The following is a 16278-nucleotide window of genomic DNA, read 5'->3' as shown; positions in this document are numbered from 1 at the left end:
ATATTACAGCTACATTTGTTGAACAATAACGTCCAATCCCTCAAAATCAAAATATTGGGTTGCCCAAAAAGTAAACGTGGATTTTTTAAAAGGAAGTAAATGCATTTTTAATAAAACTTAGAATGAACTTTAATCAAATATACTTTTTTTCTAAAGCGAGCTAAAAGTAACAGCTGATAACTGACAGAAGAAAGAATGCAATTACAGAGTCACAAGCTGTGAAAAAATTTGTCAACAGCGACTATATTAAAAATCCGAAATTACTTTTTGGGCAACCCAATAGATGAAATTGGTCGGTACTGCCATATGGAGGTTATGTCAAAACATGGACCTGTCTTGAAAATTTTTGGTTTGCATATTCGTTGCCCTCTGATAAGCAAAAATGCCAAATAACAGCACCATTTGTTGAAAAAAAACCTTCAAACCCCTTTAAAATAGGTGAAACCGGGCAGTACCACTATATGGGGGATATACCTAAACAAGGACCAATGTTCATGATTTTTATACCCTCCACCATAGGATGGGGGTATACTAATTTCGTTATTCTCTTTGTAAATTCTGGAAATATTCGACTAAGACGTCATAAAGTATTGGGTTGCCCAAAAAGTAATTGCGGATTTTTCATATAGTCGGCGTTGACAAATTTTTTTCACAGCTTGTGACTCTGTAATTGCATTCTTTCTTCAGTCAGTTATCAGCTGTTACTATTAGCTTGCTTTAGAAAAAAAGTGTAAAAAAGTATATTTGATTAAAGTTCATTCTAAGTTTTATTAAAAATGCATTTACTTTCTTTTAAAAAATCCGCAATTACTTTTTGGGCAACCCAATATATATATTCTTGATCGTTATGACATTTTAAGTCGATCTAACCATGTCCGTCCGTCTGTCTGTAGGAAGCAAGCTTACATTCGAAGGAGCAAAGCTAGCCGCTGGAAATTTTGCACAAATACTTCTAATTAGTGTAGGTCGGTTGGGATTATAAATGGGTTATATCGGTCCATGTTTTCATATAGCTGTCATATAAACCGATCTTGGATCTTCACTTCTTAAGCCACTAAAGGGCACAATTCTTATCCGATTTGGCTGAAAATTTCCATGAAGTGTTTTATTATGACTTCCAACAACTGTGCTGAGTATGGTTTAAATCGGTCCATAACCTGATATAGCTGTCATATAAACCGATCTTGGATCTTTACTTCTTAAGCCACTAAAGGGCCCAATTCCTATCCGATTTGGCTGAGATTTAGCATGAGGTGTTTTGTTATGACTTCCAACAACTGTGCTAAGTATGGTCTAAATCGGTTCATAACCTGATATAGCTGCCATATAAACCGATCTGGAATCTTGACTTCTTGAGCCACTAGAAGGCGCAATTCTTATCCGATTTGGCTAAAATTTCGCATGACGTGTTTCGTTATGACTTCTAATAACTGTGCCAAAAATGGTTCATATCGAGACATAACCTGATATAGCTGTCATATAAACCGATCTTGGGTCTTGACTTCTTGAGCCTCTAGAGGGCGTAATTATTATCCGATTTTTATACAACGGCTTCTCCCATGACCTTCAACATACGTGTCAAATATGGCCCGAATCGGTCTGTAGCCTGATACAGCTCCCATATAAACCGATCTCTCTATTTTACTTCTTGAGCCCCTAAAGGACGCAATTCTCACTCGGCACTTTGCACATTTGCATCTCTCACCCACAGAGGGTTACTCATGTGTTGTGGCCTATGCCGTCAAGTTTAATGAACTTACCTATTCATGTAAATATTTATTTAATCATAGCAGGCGGGAGCAAATCGACAGTCGTCAGCGTTTGCGGCATCTTAGAAGCAAAGGCGTTAATGGCTGCGGTGGTGGTGTCGGTGGCTACCTTGATGGAAAAAGTACCGACAATACAACGATTGATTGACACTGAAATTGTCTGGACAAAACCGTATTGATTTCGGCCAATACAAAACACAACACAACACAAGAAGTTCGTATTGTGGCTTCTTCCGTTGGTCAAAAGAAATCGGGGAAATAAATAAAAATGATGCGATTATTAAAGCTTTCACTTAATGGAGCTTATTTTGGATTTGGTCGGTCAAATTCAGTGTTAGATAGGTTCTGAGTTTTGAAATCGAAACTGAAATCTAACCGCCGCTGTGCAGCTGGAAGAGATTTAACGAGGGGGGAGCCCATGAGGGAAGATAGGTAGCCAGCCGCAACAATACCATCATCACTCATGTTAATCCACTTCGGATGCCAGCAATACATCAGTGTGATGCTCGCAATTCAACAGCGAAGCTATTAAGCCAAGCGTCTAATGATTACCGTGCCATGGTGGACTCACATATGCTAATGATGCTGATGGCAGAAAAGTTTTAATCGTTTGTGTGTGTCTTTTATTGACCAAATATGAGTCTCATGTTTACGTTTGCGGCCTGCTGAATGGCTAGTCGAGGCAGCGAGTCATCTGGCAGCCACGGCTATGGGTCAAACGAGCGCTGACAGCCAGCCATAGACTTGACGCATTCTTTCACTTTTCAGTTCGCCAAAATTTCTTAATTTCTATCACACACAATTTGCGAAACGATGTGGAGATAGCAAGAAAGGCTAGCGATATGGATTTGAAGGTGAAATTTGCATTCGGTTTTAATGAAACATCATCAAATATGGTAAAATGGAGTTCTCCAACGCCGAGTGAAATCAGTCTTGGCTAGAATTCGAATTAAAACAGTTGACTCGTTGAGTTGTGCTATGCATTTGCGAAGGAATTGATGAAAGTCATTGGTTAGAAGAGGAAAATGTTCCACACACTGAAGGTGGTTGCGCTAATGGCGCTGTTGGCCTCGCTCGATTCCACTCAGGCCTATGACGAGGAGAAGGATACCATTGTCGAGTTGCCAAATTTGGGAACAGTACAAGGCAAGATATTGGAGACTGCCTGGAGTAGGAGAGAAGTTTTGCAATTTGTGGACGTCAAGTATGGGGAATCACCATCCGGAGTTCATAGATTTAAGGTATGCTGCATGCAAGCATGTGCTCTGGGGCAGTTCTTTGTAAACTTTTCAATTTTAGGCCCCCCGTCCTGTGGAGCCTTGGGAAGATGTAATGGATGCTACAGCAGCTAAAATTGGATGTCCTTCCATTGTGGCCATGGAGTCCTTGCAAAAACTGGATGAGATTATGGACATTGAGGACTGCCTGACAATGACCATAACCACCCCTGGCCTAAATGGCAGTTATCCTGTTTTAGTTTATCTACATGGTGAATATTTCTTTGAGGGCAGCAATTCCGAAGCTCCCCCCGACTATCTTCTGGAAAAGGATATTGTGTTGGTGGTGCCACAATATCGTCTGGGCCCCTTTGGATTTTTGTCCACCAAAACGGATGAAATTCCCGGCAATGCTGGTGTCTTGGACATCTTTCTGGCTTTGCAGTACATAAAATATTTTATTAAATACTTTGGTGGTGATCCTAATAAGGTGACTGTAGCTGGTCAGGTGGGAGGGGCTGCCATAGCGCATCTCTTAACATTGTCGCCAAAGGTAAAAGGAATGAATCTGTGTCAATATGGCAGTTATGAAGAAAGAACTTTCCACTTTTTTTTTCCAGGTGGAAAAGGGTCTATTCCATCAGGTCATATATCATTCAGGATCGGCACTTATGCCCATATTTTTGGAGGAAAATCCCAGAAAATTTGCCCAAGAAATAGCCGAAAAGGCAGATTGTAATCTTACAACGGTGGGTGATCTAAACAGATGTCTCATGGATATGGCACCCTTGGAGCTTTTGGAAGCTTTTATGGAACATGGTGTAAGTATAAGTTTTCCAATTGCCGACACTTCTGTCAGGCGTCATCTCTAGGCAACCTGTGAGGCGGTTCGAGAAGGGTGTTTATGGTGTGAATTGCTTTTTTACAACAATTATTTTGTTCAATTTGAAATATTTTTCATGGCATCCAGATTGAAAAATCGGAATTAGGTGTGGGCTATACAGGTGGCATACAATTCACCATCGGCGGACCTAGTGGCGTGCTGCCCGAACATCCCTACGATTTGATGTTAAAGTCCAATTATTCCTATCCTGCTATGGGAGGGTGCCCGAAAAATGCCGGATCTAAGACAATAAATGGTAAGAGAGATATTTTCAAGATCTTGCAACTACAAAAGTGTTAAATTGCAGAAATTGTCGAAAATGATTTTGAGGGTAACATACCGGATGACACCTACAATAGTTTCGACTACATAGACCATGTGATACGCCAAGCTGTGGGCACGGACAAAACTATGCTTCTTACCAGTTTCATTACGCATGACTTCTTCAATAGAAGGCTTATGGAAAATGGAACATTTGCAACACTCATACCACGACTAATCGACGTAAGAACAACGCGAAAGCAACCAATACTGTAAAATCCAAAAATTTTCCAAAATTTTCAATTGTCCTCGCCATTTTTAGGTGGCCGGCACTCTTATACATAAATTGCCCGTTTTATTGGCTTTGAATATGAACAACAAACATGTGCCGGAAAACACATTCCTTTATTCCTTTGACTATGCGGGGGAATTTAATCGCTATCGTGATATGGATGAGGAGCACAATATGCAGAGCCCTTTCAAGGGCGGAGTATCCTTGACAGATGAGGCGTTGTATCTCTTTCCCTATCCGGATCATGTGAAAAAACTAAGTCCCCCCGATGAGGCCATGGCCAAGCGTATGGTTGATCTCTGGAGCTCATTCGTTATCAATGGCCATCCCTTTGGCAGCCACCGTAGTGGTTATTGGCCTCCCATGACCACATTGTATGGGCCCTATGCAAAGTTAGATGAAACCTTAACCATAGCCGGCAATTATTTCAAAGAGTTTTCTGCCACCATTCTGGATGAGGAACAAGGCTACAGTCTGGTGCGGGAAGTGTACTATTTGCGACGAAATAATTCCAAGAAACACACGAGACGATTATTTAAATTAAATCCCCGTAGAAGGTTCACCACAAATCGGCTACAAGCCAAAGCTGACAATAAGAGAGCCAAGAAATCACAGCTTCAAATTGGCAAGCCATTAAGTAAAAATAGTATGGTAAGGAGGCGTCCTAGTAGAAATAAAGTAATTTATCGTCACTGAGATTGGTGTGAGTTTTTTTTTTATTTTTTTCTTATTTACGAATAGGTTGGACAATATTCTGTTGAAATTATAAAATTTTTTTCAAAAATCCTAAATTGTAGGCACTTGTAGGAAATATTGAAGGGTGATCTTCCATAGCTATTGCGTTTAAAGAGGTTTTGAATCTATACAAAATGTTGGAAAAATAAGCTAACCTCAATGTTGACGAAATGTTCTATAACAGAACTGTCTGAACATTTTTTTCAAGAAAACAAAAGATTTGGATATTTGGATCCTAAATTGCTTATAAAACAAATGTTTCATGAAAAATAAGAGACATTTTTTTTGTCTGCACTCAACCAAATTTGTTGATTTGCCAAAACAGCAGTTTTTTTGTCTGCTGAAAATGGGTAAGCAGACATTACATTTTGGTCAGCTAAATCAGCAAACTTAAGTACAAAAATCTGCTGATAAAAATGTTTATGTTATTTTTTTATGTTTGCCTGTTGCTTGTTTTTATTACCCATGTCTTTACAAATTTTGTTGCAAGAGGTGATTTTTATTTGTGGAATATTACTGTAAAGAAGCCACCTGATCCATCCATTGGTATACATTTCGAAATGTGACCGAGCTAGCTCTCATTTTTTGTTATTGCTCTACCAATGTGCATATGACTGGCATGGCCTTATGTTTTTAGAAGTAATTTTGTGTAGTCATTTTCAGCAAACAACCGACTGTACAGCAGTTAGACTGCTGCTCTGAAATTGCAGAACTACTGCTGTAATAGCAGAAATACTGCTATAATAGCATCAAAATTAACCACTAAAATTCAGCAGGCAGTGTATTTTCAGCAAACTTTTTTTCTATGAGTGTAGAAATTTAGATTTTATGAAATGTATTCTAGTCGTTTTTGCAATATAACAAAAAAAAAATATTTCTTTTTCTGGCAACCCTTTGAATAGCTGCAGCATATGCTGTCTTGAGTCTTTAATCAGTGGCAAATATTTTTAAGAATACTACCAAAGAAGTTTTAGCACAAAGGCGATGTTACTGGTCCCTATTGAAATGCTAATGTTCTTTCAAATTGATGATCCCATTTGAAAGTAGAGCATAAAGTCATTTGGCTAAAACGCTGGCAGGCATTTATGCGAAAAATATGGTAAGTGAGAGATTTAGATCTCATTTGGAGCATACATTTCATATTTTCATAAATCATAAGGCAGCCGTTTCCGCATGCGATTTCGAGAAAGAGAGCCAATTTCGATAATTGGATAAACGATTAAGCTATTTTGAAAAGTGAAAGATCAATGAAAGTGATTCTCTATTAGGTTGGACAACAAAAAAAGAAAGAAATTCGAAATTATTGCTTGTATTGGGTTGCCCAAAAAGTAATTGCGGATTTTTCATATAGCCGGCGTTGACAAATTTTTTCACAGCTTGTGACTCTGTAATTGCATTCTTTCTTCTTCGTCAGTTATCAGCTGTTACTTTTAGCTTGCTTTAGAAAGAAAGTGTAAAAAAAGTATATTTGATTAAAGTTCATTCTAAGTTTTATTAAAAATGCATTTACTTTCTTTTAAAAAATACGCAATTACTTTTTGGGCAACCCAATAGTAGACGCTGTTGTTGTATACAATAAACTTTAATGTATTAGCTCCGTTGGATTGCTTAGAATATTTTCTGTTTGCTGTATGATTTCCCCAGTTTTTATCGTTCTGCCGGTGAGAGGAAGAGAGAGAAAATCATGCATTTCCATAACACGATAAACGATTTAGCTGGGCACATAAATTTCATTTTGTAAGTCCACTGCACAGCACTGAGGCGACAAAAATGCAAATTATAGTTTTAGTTATCTCAAAGCAAAATGTCAATTATTGTTTTAAAAAAGTGTTATTATATAAAATACTAGCTGACCCGGGCCCGCTTTGCTGCGCCTTCTTTTACTTTATGTGGAACAAAAGTTTCCTAGGAATATTTATTTTCGACAATTAAGGAGCTTTTAGTGTAATACCATGCTTTATTAAGAGTTTAACTATATAAGTGCCTTTATCTGAATCCCATATGATCTTTATTGGACTACGAATTTAAGTTTGGACGTAAGGTGAACTCCATTCTTAAAATACTTCATTTCAGCCCGATATTCCCATGATGTCTGATTTATTGGTGTTTTCGGGGGAGAGGTGGTCCCGCAGATACTTGGCCCTGAAAACATACCAGCATCGTGCTCTTCTCTCAAATACCATTTATTTAAACCCCACATTGCCATTGGCTTAAGAGCAGTTTACAGGATGAGGCGTCCCCCAAACACGTGGCCCCAAAATAGGTTATCAAATTCGTTTTCTAATCTCAAATACCTTTCATTTGAGCCACATATTGGCATGGTCGAAAATTTTTTTCCCTTTGGGGGTGTTTTGAGAAAGGGGTGATGCCCTAAATACATGGTCCTACATTTGGATATCAAATTCGTATTCTATTCTCAAACACCTTTATTTGTGCCCCATATTGCGATGGTCAGTAAAAAAATTGCTCTTTGTGAGATATTTGGGGAAAGGGGTAGACCCCCAGAAAAATGGTCCCGAAAATAGGTATCAATTCTTGCTCTACCCCCCTAAACCTTTCATTTAACCTCCACATTGACATGGTCGGTAAATATGCCCGATTTAGGGGTATTTTGGGGATTGGGGTGGTCCCCCAAACACTAAGCCCTGAAAATATATCAACAACGTGCTCTATTGTCATATATCTATTGGGTTGCCCTAAAAGTAATTGCGGATTTTTCATATAGTCGGCGTTGACAAATTTTTTCACAGCTTGTGACTCTGTAATTGCATTCTTTCTTCTGTCAGTTATCAACTGTTACTTTTAGCCTGATTTAGAAAAAAAGTGTAAAAAAAGTATATTTGATTAAAGTTCATTCTAAGTTTTATTAAAAATGCATCTACTTTCTTTTAAAAAATCCGCAATTACTTTTTGGGCAACCTATATATCATTTATTTGAACCCCATATTGCCATTGCCCTAAAAATTGGATATCAAATTAGTTTTCTAATCTCATTTAAACTCCTTTTTGCAAAAATGTCCGGTTTGGGGTATTGCCCCAAAAAACTATGAATATTTGGTTCCACTCTCTCTAAGACCCAAATTGTCTTGGTGAGCAAATACGTCCCATTTGGGGGTTGCTATGGTGGTGGGACGTCCGCTAGACAGTTGGCCCCAAATGTTGATATCAGATACGTGGTCTACTCCCACATACCATTAATTTGAGCACCATATTTCCATAGTCTGCAAATCGACAATTGGATATCAGATACTTTTTTTTTATCCTAAATATCTTTCATTTGAGTCCCATATTGTGGTGATTGGTCTAAATATATGTTTGGTAGGTTTTAGTTTGGGGCAGCCCCCCTATGTACCCCATCCGAAATTTGGATACCAAACTTTTATTTTTAGGGTACTATATGAGAGCACACAAAATTTCGCTTAAATCGCACTACCCATCTCCGAGATCTGGCGTTTCTAAGAAGTAGGGTAAGGGGGTAAACCACCTTTCGTCATAATCCGGTGAAAAACGCATAATTTATGCCCCCATTGCAGCTATATTGAAAAATGTTCCGATTTGGTCTAATAAGTACAAGTCATTGTTAAATTTTGTGGAACAAAATATTAATTTTTTGGCAGCTATATCCAAACATAGACCGATGTGAACCATAGACCACACGGATGTCGAAAAGCCTAACATAAGTCACTGTGTCAAATTTCAGCGAAATCGGATATAAATGGACTTTTTACGGGGCCTAGACTTTAAATCGAGAGATCGGTCTACAGCAGCCATATTTAAATCTGGACCAATCGGGGCCAAATTTAAGCAAGATGCCGAAGGCCCCAACCCAACTTACTGTCCCAAATAACGGCGACATCGGACGGTAAATACGTCTTTTATGGGCCCAAGACCTTTAATCGAGAGATCGGACTGTATGGCAGCTATATCCAAATCTGGAGCGATCTGGGCCAAATTGCAGAAAGATGTCGAAGAGTCTAACACAACTCACTGTACCAAATTTCGGTGACATCGGATAGTAAATGCGCCTTGTATGGGCCCAAAACCTTAAATCGAGAGATGGGTCTATATGGCAGCTATATCCAAAGTTGGACCGATCTGAGTCAAATTAAAGAAGGGTTACTATACCAAATTTTGGCAAAATCGGACAATAAATGCACCTTTTCTTCGAGAGATCGGTCTATATGGCAACTAGATCCAAAACTGGAACAATCATGAGGGCTAACGCAACTCATTGTCCTGTCACTGTTTCATCAAAATCGGACAATAAATGTGGCTCTTATGGGCCTAAGACCTAAAATCGGCGGATCGGTCTATGGGGGAGTGGGAAGGCCGCCAGGTTGGTGGTTTGTGGGTTAGGGGGTGGTGTTGACCCCCAGAAACTTGGTCCCGAAAGTGAGTATCAATTTTAATCATGGTAAGTAAATATGTATGTTCGATTAAGGGGTGATTTGGGGGTGGGGTGGTGCCCCAGACACTTAGCCCATATATGGAGTTTGAGGAGGCCACTCGGTGACTTGGCCCTGAAAATATTTATCAGATTCGTATTCTACTCTAAAATACCTTTTAATTGAGCCCCATATTACCATGGTTGGTAGATGCGCACTCTTTGCGGGGTGCTTTGGGTGAGTTGCCGCCCTATACACATTTTACCGAATATTGATATCAGATTCGTGCCCTACTCCCAAAACCTTTCATTTGAGCCACATATTGCCACAAGGCGCCTTTTATGTCCGATTTTGCATGCGATGTTCTGTTACGATTCAAAAATCAGTCTATAACCCTATATAGCTCCCATATAAACCGATCTCCCGATCATCCTTGTTCGGTTCGTAGAAGTTTTATTGTTTGCTGGTTTGACAGAAGTTTGTTATGTACAATAGAATTAAATTATGCCCTTCAACTCAATTAAGTTTGTATAAATTTTTGAGCAGAATCCATGGTGGTGGGTTCCCAACATTCGGCGCGGCCGAACTTAGCACGCTTTTAATTGTCTCAAATGGAATAGTTCGTCACAAATGTCGCCAGCTTTGGGAGGGGATAACCACCGCAGAACAATTTTCTGGTGTTCACGCCAGGATTCGAACCCAGGCGTGCAGCATCATTGGCGGACTTGCTAACCTCTGCGCTACGGTGGCCTAATAAAACACATTATGCCAAATTCCAGACAAATCGGATAAGTAAGCTATATCGCAACATGGACCGATATAGCTCATTTACAATCTCAACCGCCTAGTTTTATTCCTTCGAAAGTTAGCGTGCTTTCCACAGACAGACGGACGGACATGGCTTTATCGAGATCAATATTACGATGAGTAACAAATGGAATGCCGTAATTAGTATACCCCCATCCTATGGTGGAAGTTATAAAAAAAAACATTTTTTTATACCCACCACCGAAGGATGGGGGTATATTCATTTTGTCATTCCGTTTGCAACACATCGAAGTATCCATTTCCGACCCTAAGACAGCGTAAAAATCTAAGACGATCTAGACATGTCCGTCCGCCTGTCTGTTGAAATCACGCTACAGTCTTCAAAAATAGAGATATTGAGCTGAAATTTTGCACAGAGTATTTTTTGACCATAAGCAGGTTAAGTTCGAAGATGGGCTATAACGGGCTATATCTTGATATAGCCCCCATATAGACCTATAGACCAATCGGCCTATTTAGGGTCTTAGGCCCATAAAAACCACATTTATAATCCGATTTTGGTGAAACTTGGGACAGAGAGTTATGTTAGGGTCCCGAACGTCCTTTGTTAATTTTGCCCAGATCGGTCCAGATTTGGATATAGCTGCCATATAGACCGATCCTCAGATTAAGGGTCTTAGACCCATAAAAGCCACATTTATTATCCGATTTTGCTGGAATTTAAGACAGTGAGTTGTGTTAGGCTCTTTGACATCCTTCATCGATTTGGTCTAGATTGGTTCAGATTTGGATATAGCTGTCATATAGACCGATCCTGCGATTAAGGGTCTAAGGCCGATAAAAGCCACATTTATTATCCGATTTTGCTGAAATTTAGATCAGTGAGTTGTGTTAGGCCCTTTGACATCCTTCATCAATTTGGCCTAGATCGGTCCAGATTTGGATATAGCTGCCATATAGACCGATCCGCCGATTTAGGGTCTTAGGCCCATAAAAGCCACACTTATTACCCGATTTTGATGAAATTCGGGACAGTGAATAGCGTTAGTCCCTTCGACATCCTTCTTCAATTTGGCCCAGATCGGTCCAGATTTGGATATAGCTGCCATATAGACCGATCCTTCGATTTAGGGTCTTAGGCCCATAAAAGCCACATTTGTTATCCGATTTTGCTTAAATTTGGGACAATGAGTTGTTTTAGGCCCTTTGACATATTTCTTCAATTTGGCCCTGATCGGTCCAGATTTGGATATAGCTGCCATATAGACCTATATCTCGATTTAAGGATTTGGGCCCATAAAAGACGCATTTAATGACCGATGTCGCCGAAATTTGAGACGGTGGGTCAAGTTAAGCCCCTTGACATACTTCTGTAATATGGCACAGATCGGTCCAGATTTGGATATAGCTGCCATATAGACCGATATCTCGATTTAAAGTCTTGACCCCAAAAAAGGCACATTTAAAATCCGATTTCACTGAACTTTGACAGAGTGACTTATGTTAGGTTTGTAGACATCCGTGTTGTATATAGTTCAGATCGGTTTACTTTTAGATATATTTCGATATAACTGCTATGGGACAAAAGGTATGCAATTTTCACCGGATTTCGATGAAAGGTGGTTTACATATATACCCGAGGTGGTGGGTATCCAAAGTTCGGCCCGGCCGAACTTAACTTGTCTTAGTTAGGTCTTTGCCTCTGCTGGGAAAATGTCTAGCTAAGCCAGTGGTTGTGTCTTTTATAATATTCTTGCATTTAGTTTACAACAGGGTGTCGGCTATGCCGCAAATTCAATGAACGTCTTGGTTTTAATCTCTTCCAATCTCGGCCAATACCGGCATATGAACATTTTCGTAGCAAAATGAAAGTGCAAGTTTGATTAATCATATTTTAGAAATATTGTAAATGCAGGTTTCTGAACTCTGAAATATAAGGAAAGAATGGATTATTCCCACTATCATCCCACAACTGATTATGTAGGTCGTGCTGATAAGACATACACACACATACACACACACACACGCTCTCACATTTATTGAGAACAGAACATTTAATTTTTCTACATACATCTACATGCATCTAAGTTATCGGACACAATAGGCCTACATATGCTATGGTCTAAGTTTTCGTTTTTCTAAAGCAATCGCCTCTGGTGTCGCATGGAGTATTGTGAATAGCGTGGATTTGTGTTCGTTTGTCCCGGCTGAGATGGTGTTTGCTCTGGGTTCCCATACCTATTGGGGTAATAGTGATGGGGGTATTGCTGGTAGTTGGGATGTTGCGATCTTTGCTGATAATTGTATGAGGGATAGGGCCTTGGCGTCGTTGTGGTGGTGGTTGATGTTGATGTTGTTGAAGTCGTCGTTGTCGTAGTGGTGGTTGTTGTGAAATATTCAGGATAGAGATTTGGCACCGGTATACCATCGCCAAAGTGGTAATCCAATTCCAAATTGCCTGCCCTCGTGTTAGTGAATCGCAAGAAGGGTCCGAATTCTGTGCTAACATTGGGCCATATGCTTTGGTTATATGCTGGCATGCCATACTGGGCAAAGCTGACCCACATTCGAACCATGGAGTTGGCCACATTTTTGTCCATGGGATTCAAACGGCTGACTTCCTCAGGATAGGGGAAGAGATAAATGTTGTCATCGCTCAGAGTGGCATCGATCTCAAAGGGCAATGGATTTCGCAAATGTCCAAATCGATGGTGTTGGCCACGATAATCGAAGCAATAAAGATAAGTGGAAAAGTTTTTGGAAGTGTAACGGAAACTGTCCACCACAGGAGCCCTGTACAAAATCAAATTGACCAACTGGAAGGTGTAACCAAAAAGAGAGTTAAGAAAGGAATAGACACAACGATAAAGCAGTTCCCACCTCCAATAGCTTCTGCACTAATCCTTGGATAGTGGGGTTACGCACATCTTCCGGAGTGAAGATGTGAGTCAAGGCCCAATTCTTCCACAGTTGGTAATGCCGTTGTTGCGAGGTATGCTTCAGCACCACATTAATGTAGTCGGAAATGTTACGGGAACGTAATTCGACCAGTTGGTCATAGAATCGGGTCATTATGAAAGCACCAGCATCTTTGGCAACACCGACTATGGTGGGATAGGTATTATTGGCCACCATAGAGGCAGGATGTTGGGGTAGATAGCCCAATTTATCGCCCACAATCAATTTAAAGCCACAGACAAAAGCCAGACCTTTGGGCTCATTGCTTTCCTAAGGAAGGTACAACAAAAGCATGAGGTCCCTCAATATCCTTTGCGAGATTTCAAAAGACTTACAAAGTATCTCTTGAAGTAATTTAAAAGTTCCGAGGTTTTCATTCTCTCGAAGCAGCTGGCGAAACCTTCGATGCTGCGGCTGGGAGGACAGCGAGCGAAATGGGCAAAACTGCGCAGAGTACCAGTGGGTTGTTCATCCAAAAAATAGGGATTCAAGGCAGTGCCTGATTGCAAAATTAGTTTATGGAACAGACCTTGGGCCTAGGGAGAAAATAAAGAAATCATGTTTGCCAACTGACTTAAGACCAAAACACAATGAGCGCGTTGGGCTTGTTGTTGAGCGTAAAAGTTAAACAATTTTCCACTTCCTCGCGTATGGCAACACAGAATGACGCGTTGCTTTTGTGGGTTTGGTTTGTAGAATTGAATTTTTCAGCGCAACGCCTAACGGGCTCATTCTGTTTCGGCGTTTACTCTTTCTCGCTTTCTTACCTTACCACTCAAACTTAGAGCATGAACCAAGGTGGCACCGCCTGCCTGGCCGAATAGCGTCACTTGGTCTGGGTTGCCATTGAAGTAGCGAATGTTTTGCTGTAGCCATTCCAAAGACATTTGCACATCGGACAAGGCCACATTGCCAGGCATATCATCCGTAAGCGTGGATAGGTAGCCAAAGGGTGCCAAACGATAATTTACGGTAACCAAAACAACATCGTGTTCCAAGAAGTAATCAGGCTGGCCCTCTTCAGCGCTACCATCGAACAACATCTCTCCATGGACGAATACCATAACAGGATAGGATCCAGGTCTCTGCAAAGAAAAGGGGAATTTAGAAAGAAGAATTCAGGCAGTAAAAGAAACTCCCGCATTACCGCTGGTGTATAGATGTTCAACGATAAGCAGTCATCCACATCTTCACCACGAGCCTCTCGTTCGGCCACTAAGGATAAATCAGGAAATTGTGGGCAATTTGAAGGTTCAAACGTGGCATCAATTTCCCCATAAGGGTTTATTCCGGCTGGAGAAGCACTCTACAAAGTAAAAGGGACTCTAAGAAACGCCAAAGTGAAGGCAGATGATTGCCACTTACCTGGAATCGTCCAATGCCGGGTCTCACGGTGGCATACTTGAGACCCAGATAAGCACTGATGGGTCTGTTTCTGATTATCTTGAATTCCCTGTAACCACGAACCGAACCCAGGCGTGGCACCGATATGACATGGGTTTCCCGATTGCCTGTTGACAAAGCGTTTCGATGCTGAGGAGGTGGTGGCATGTGTTGCGATTCTGGGTAATTTCTTGGAGGTGGTGGAGTTATAGTTCTGGGATCAACAGGTCTTTCTTCTCGTCTGTCCGCTTGAGGATATAGGGTGCGAGTTGCGGTATAGATGGGTAGCATTTGACGAGCTTCGGGAACTTCTACTCTTGTGTGGGGTGTCACCATTCGGGGATCCTCTCTGGTATAGGTTGGGGCTTGATGGTTCACGCTTGGGGTATGGCGATGTTCTTCCCTTTCGTAAAGGCTCCTATCTTCAGCTCTTGGTGCTTGAGGTGACATCTGGCGAGGATCTGTTCTTGCATAGGTGGGTGCCTGTTGGGTCATTGTATGTGGATAGGGATTTTCCTCTCTTCCATACAGACTTCTGTCGTCAGCTCTTTGAGCTGGGCGGGGATCTTCTCTTGCATAAGTGGGAACATGATGGGTCATAGTATGTGGATTGGGGTTTTCCTCTTTTCCGTAGACACTTCTATCGTCTGCTCTTGCAGCTGGGGGAGATATAAGGCGAGGATCTTCTCTTGTATGGGTTGGGACCGATGGCGGTTGATGACTTATCGTTCGTGGGTCCATATTTTCTTCCCTATCATACAGACTCCTATCTTCCGCCCTTGGGCTATGAGGTGTTTTAGCTCTAGGCTCCTCAGATTCCTGCCTGTGACGCATATCGCTCTCATGCATATTGGGCTGGTGTGGGGCGATAATGCGAGGTGCAGGATATTCTCTCGACAAATGAGAAGGAAAACTTAGAGGATTTACCACCGTTTCCTCTCTTGTGTTTGAAGTTGAAATATGAGGCGCTATTATACGTGGCTCAGGGTATTCTTCTCTGGAACTTTGAGATCTGGCGACGTGTGATTGCTCATACGAAGTTGATTCGGGAGTTTGTTCCCTTGAATATGGGTTCTCTTCTTCCGTCTCAGGCACAGGCGGGGCTATAATACGAGGCTCTGGATAGTCATCTCTGTCGGTCTGTGAATACGAATCTCCCCTATACATGTGGCCATTAGTTTGGGGATGGTGCGCGTAATTGGCATGGGGATCCAAAGGATGATGATTGTCAAACCGAACATCTTCCTCATAGTCACCAAAGTCTTCGTTTATGTTGTAGGGCTCTCTATGTTGATGCTGGGCCATGCTCAGCTGCAACAGGAATCCTCCCAGTACTAGACATTGCAGCAATGATTTTAATTTTCCATTTTTCCGACTCATGTTGCTGCCGCTCAGCGATGCAAATGAAACTAAATTCGATGCCATAGTTCTGGCGATTAGCAAAGCTAATCTCTACAGCGTCTGTGACTGCGACGAGAATTATCGTCAAGAAGCGGCAGCTGCAGCCCTTTTGAGGTTATCGCCTTAAGTTGTCCAAGAATTGATATGCATGAAGTCTTGATGCTGCTTCAAGCCAGTCCATGTTCAACGTTCTTTGCTTTTATCAATTCTATACCAAAAAAAATAA

The 16278-nt window shown here is 41.0% G+C and overlaps 2 protein-coding genes across 3 annotated transcripts; one reads left to right on the top strand and one right to left on the bottom strand.

Annotated features, from left to right (window-relative positions):
• Positions 1–2794: 2794 nt before the first annotated feature.
• On the top strand, positions 2795–12193 carry LOC106089994 (glutactin). The gene is made up of 7 exons (XM_013256019.2): positions 2795–3010; positions 3069–3539; positions 3607–3807; positions 3957–4125; positions 4177–4373; positions 4453–5073; positions 12074–12193. Exons 1-7 carry the CDS (start codon positions 2795–2797, stop codon positions 12191–12193), a joined length of 1995 nt encoding a protein of 664 aa, XP_013111473.2.
• LOC106090007 (glutactin) lies at positions 12104–16203 on the bottom strand. Of its 2 annotated transcripts, XR_001221736.2 has the most exons (7): positions 14634–16194; positions 14416–14574; positions 14036–14353; positions 13604–13804; positions 13191–13538; positions 12382–13126; positions 12104–12236 (listed from the first exon to the last, which is right to left on the bottom strand). XR_001221736.2 is itself a non-coding variant. In XM_013256041.2 (6 exons), the coding sequence occupies exons 1-6, from the start codon at positions 16074–16076 to the stop codon at positions 12449–12451; spliced, it is 3147 nt and encodes a 1048-aa protein (XP_013111495.2). In that variant the 5' UTR covers positions 16077–16203; the 3' UTR covers positions 12322–12448. The 2 variants fall into 2 exon arrangements, 1 of the variants encoding a protein (XP_013111495.2); XM_013256041.2 differs by lacking the exon at positions 12104–12236 and having other exon boundaries at positions 12322–13126; positions 14634–16203.
• Positions 16204–16278: the final 75 nt, after the last annotated feature.

This window comes from Stomoxys calcitrans, chromosome 1, assembly GCF_963082655.1.
Source record: "Stomoxys calcitrans chromosome 1, idStoCalc2.1, whole genome shotgun sequence".
NCBI lineage: Eukaryota > Metazoa > Arthropoda > Insecta > Diptera > Muscidae > Stomoxys > Stomoxys calcitrans.
This window is presented reverse-complemented; position numbering and strand designations above follow the sequence as displayed.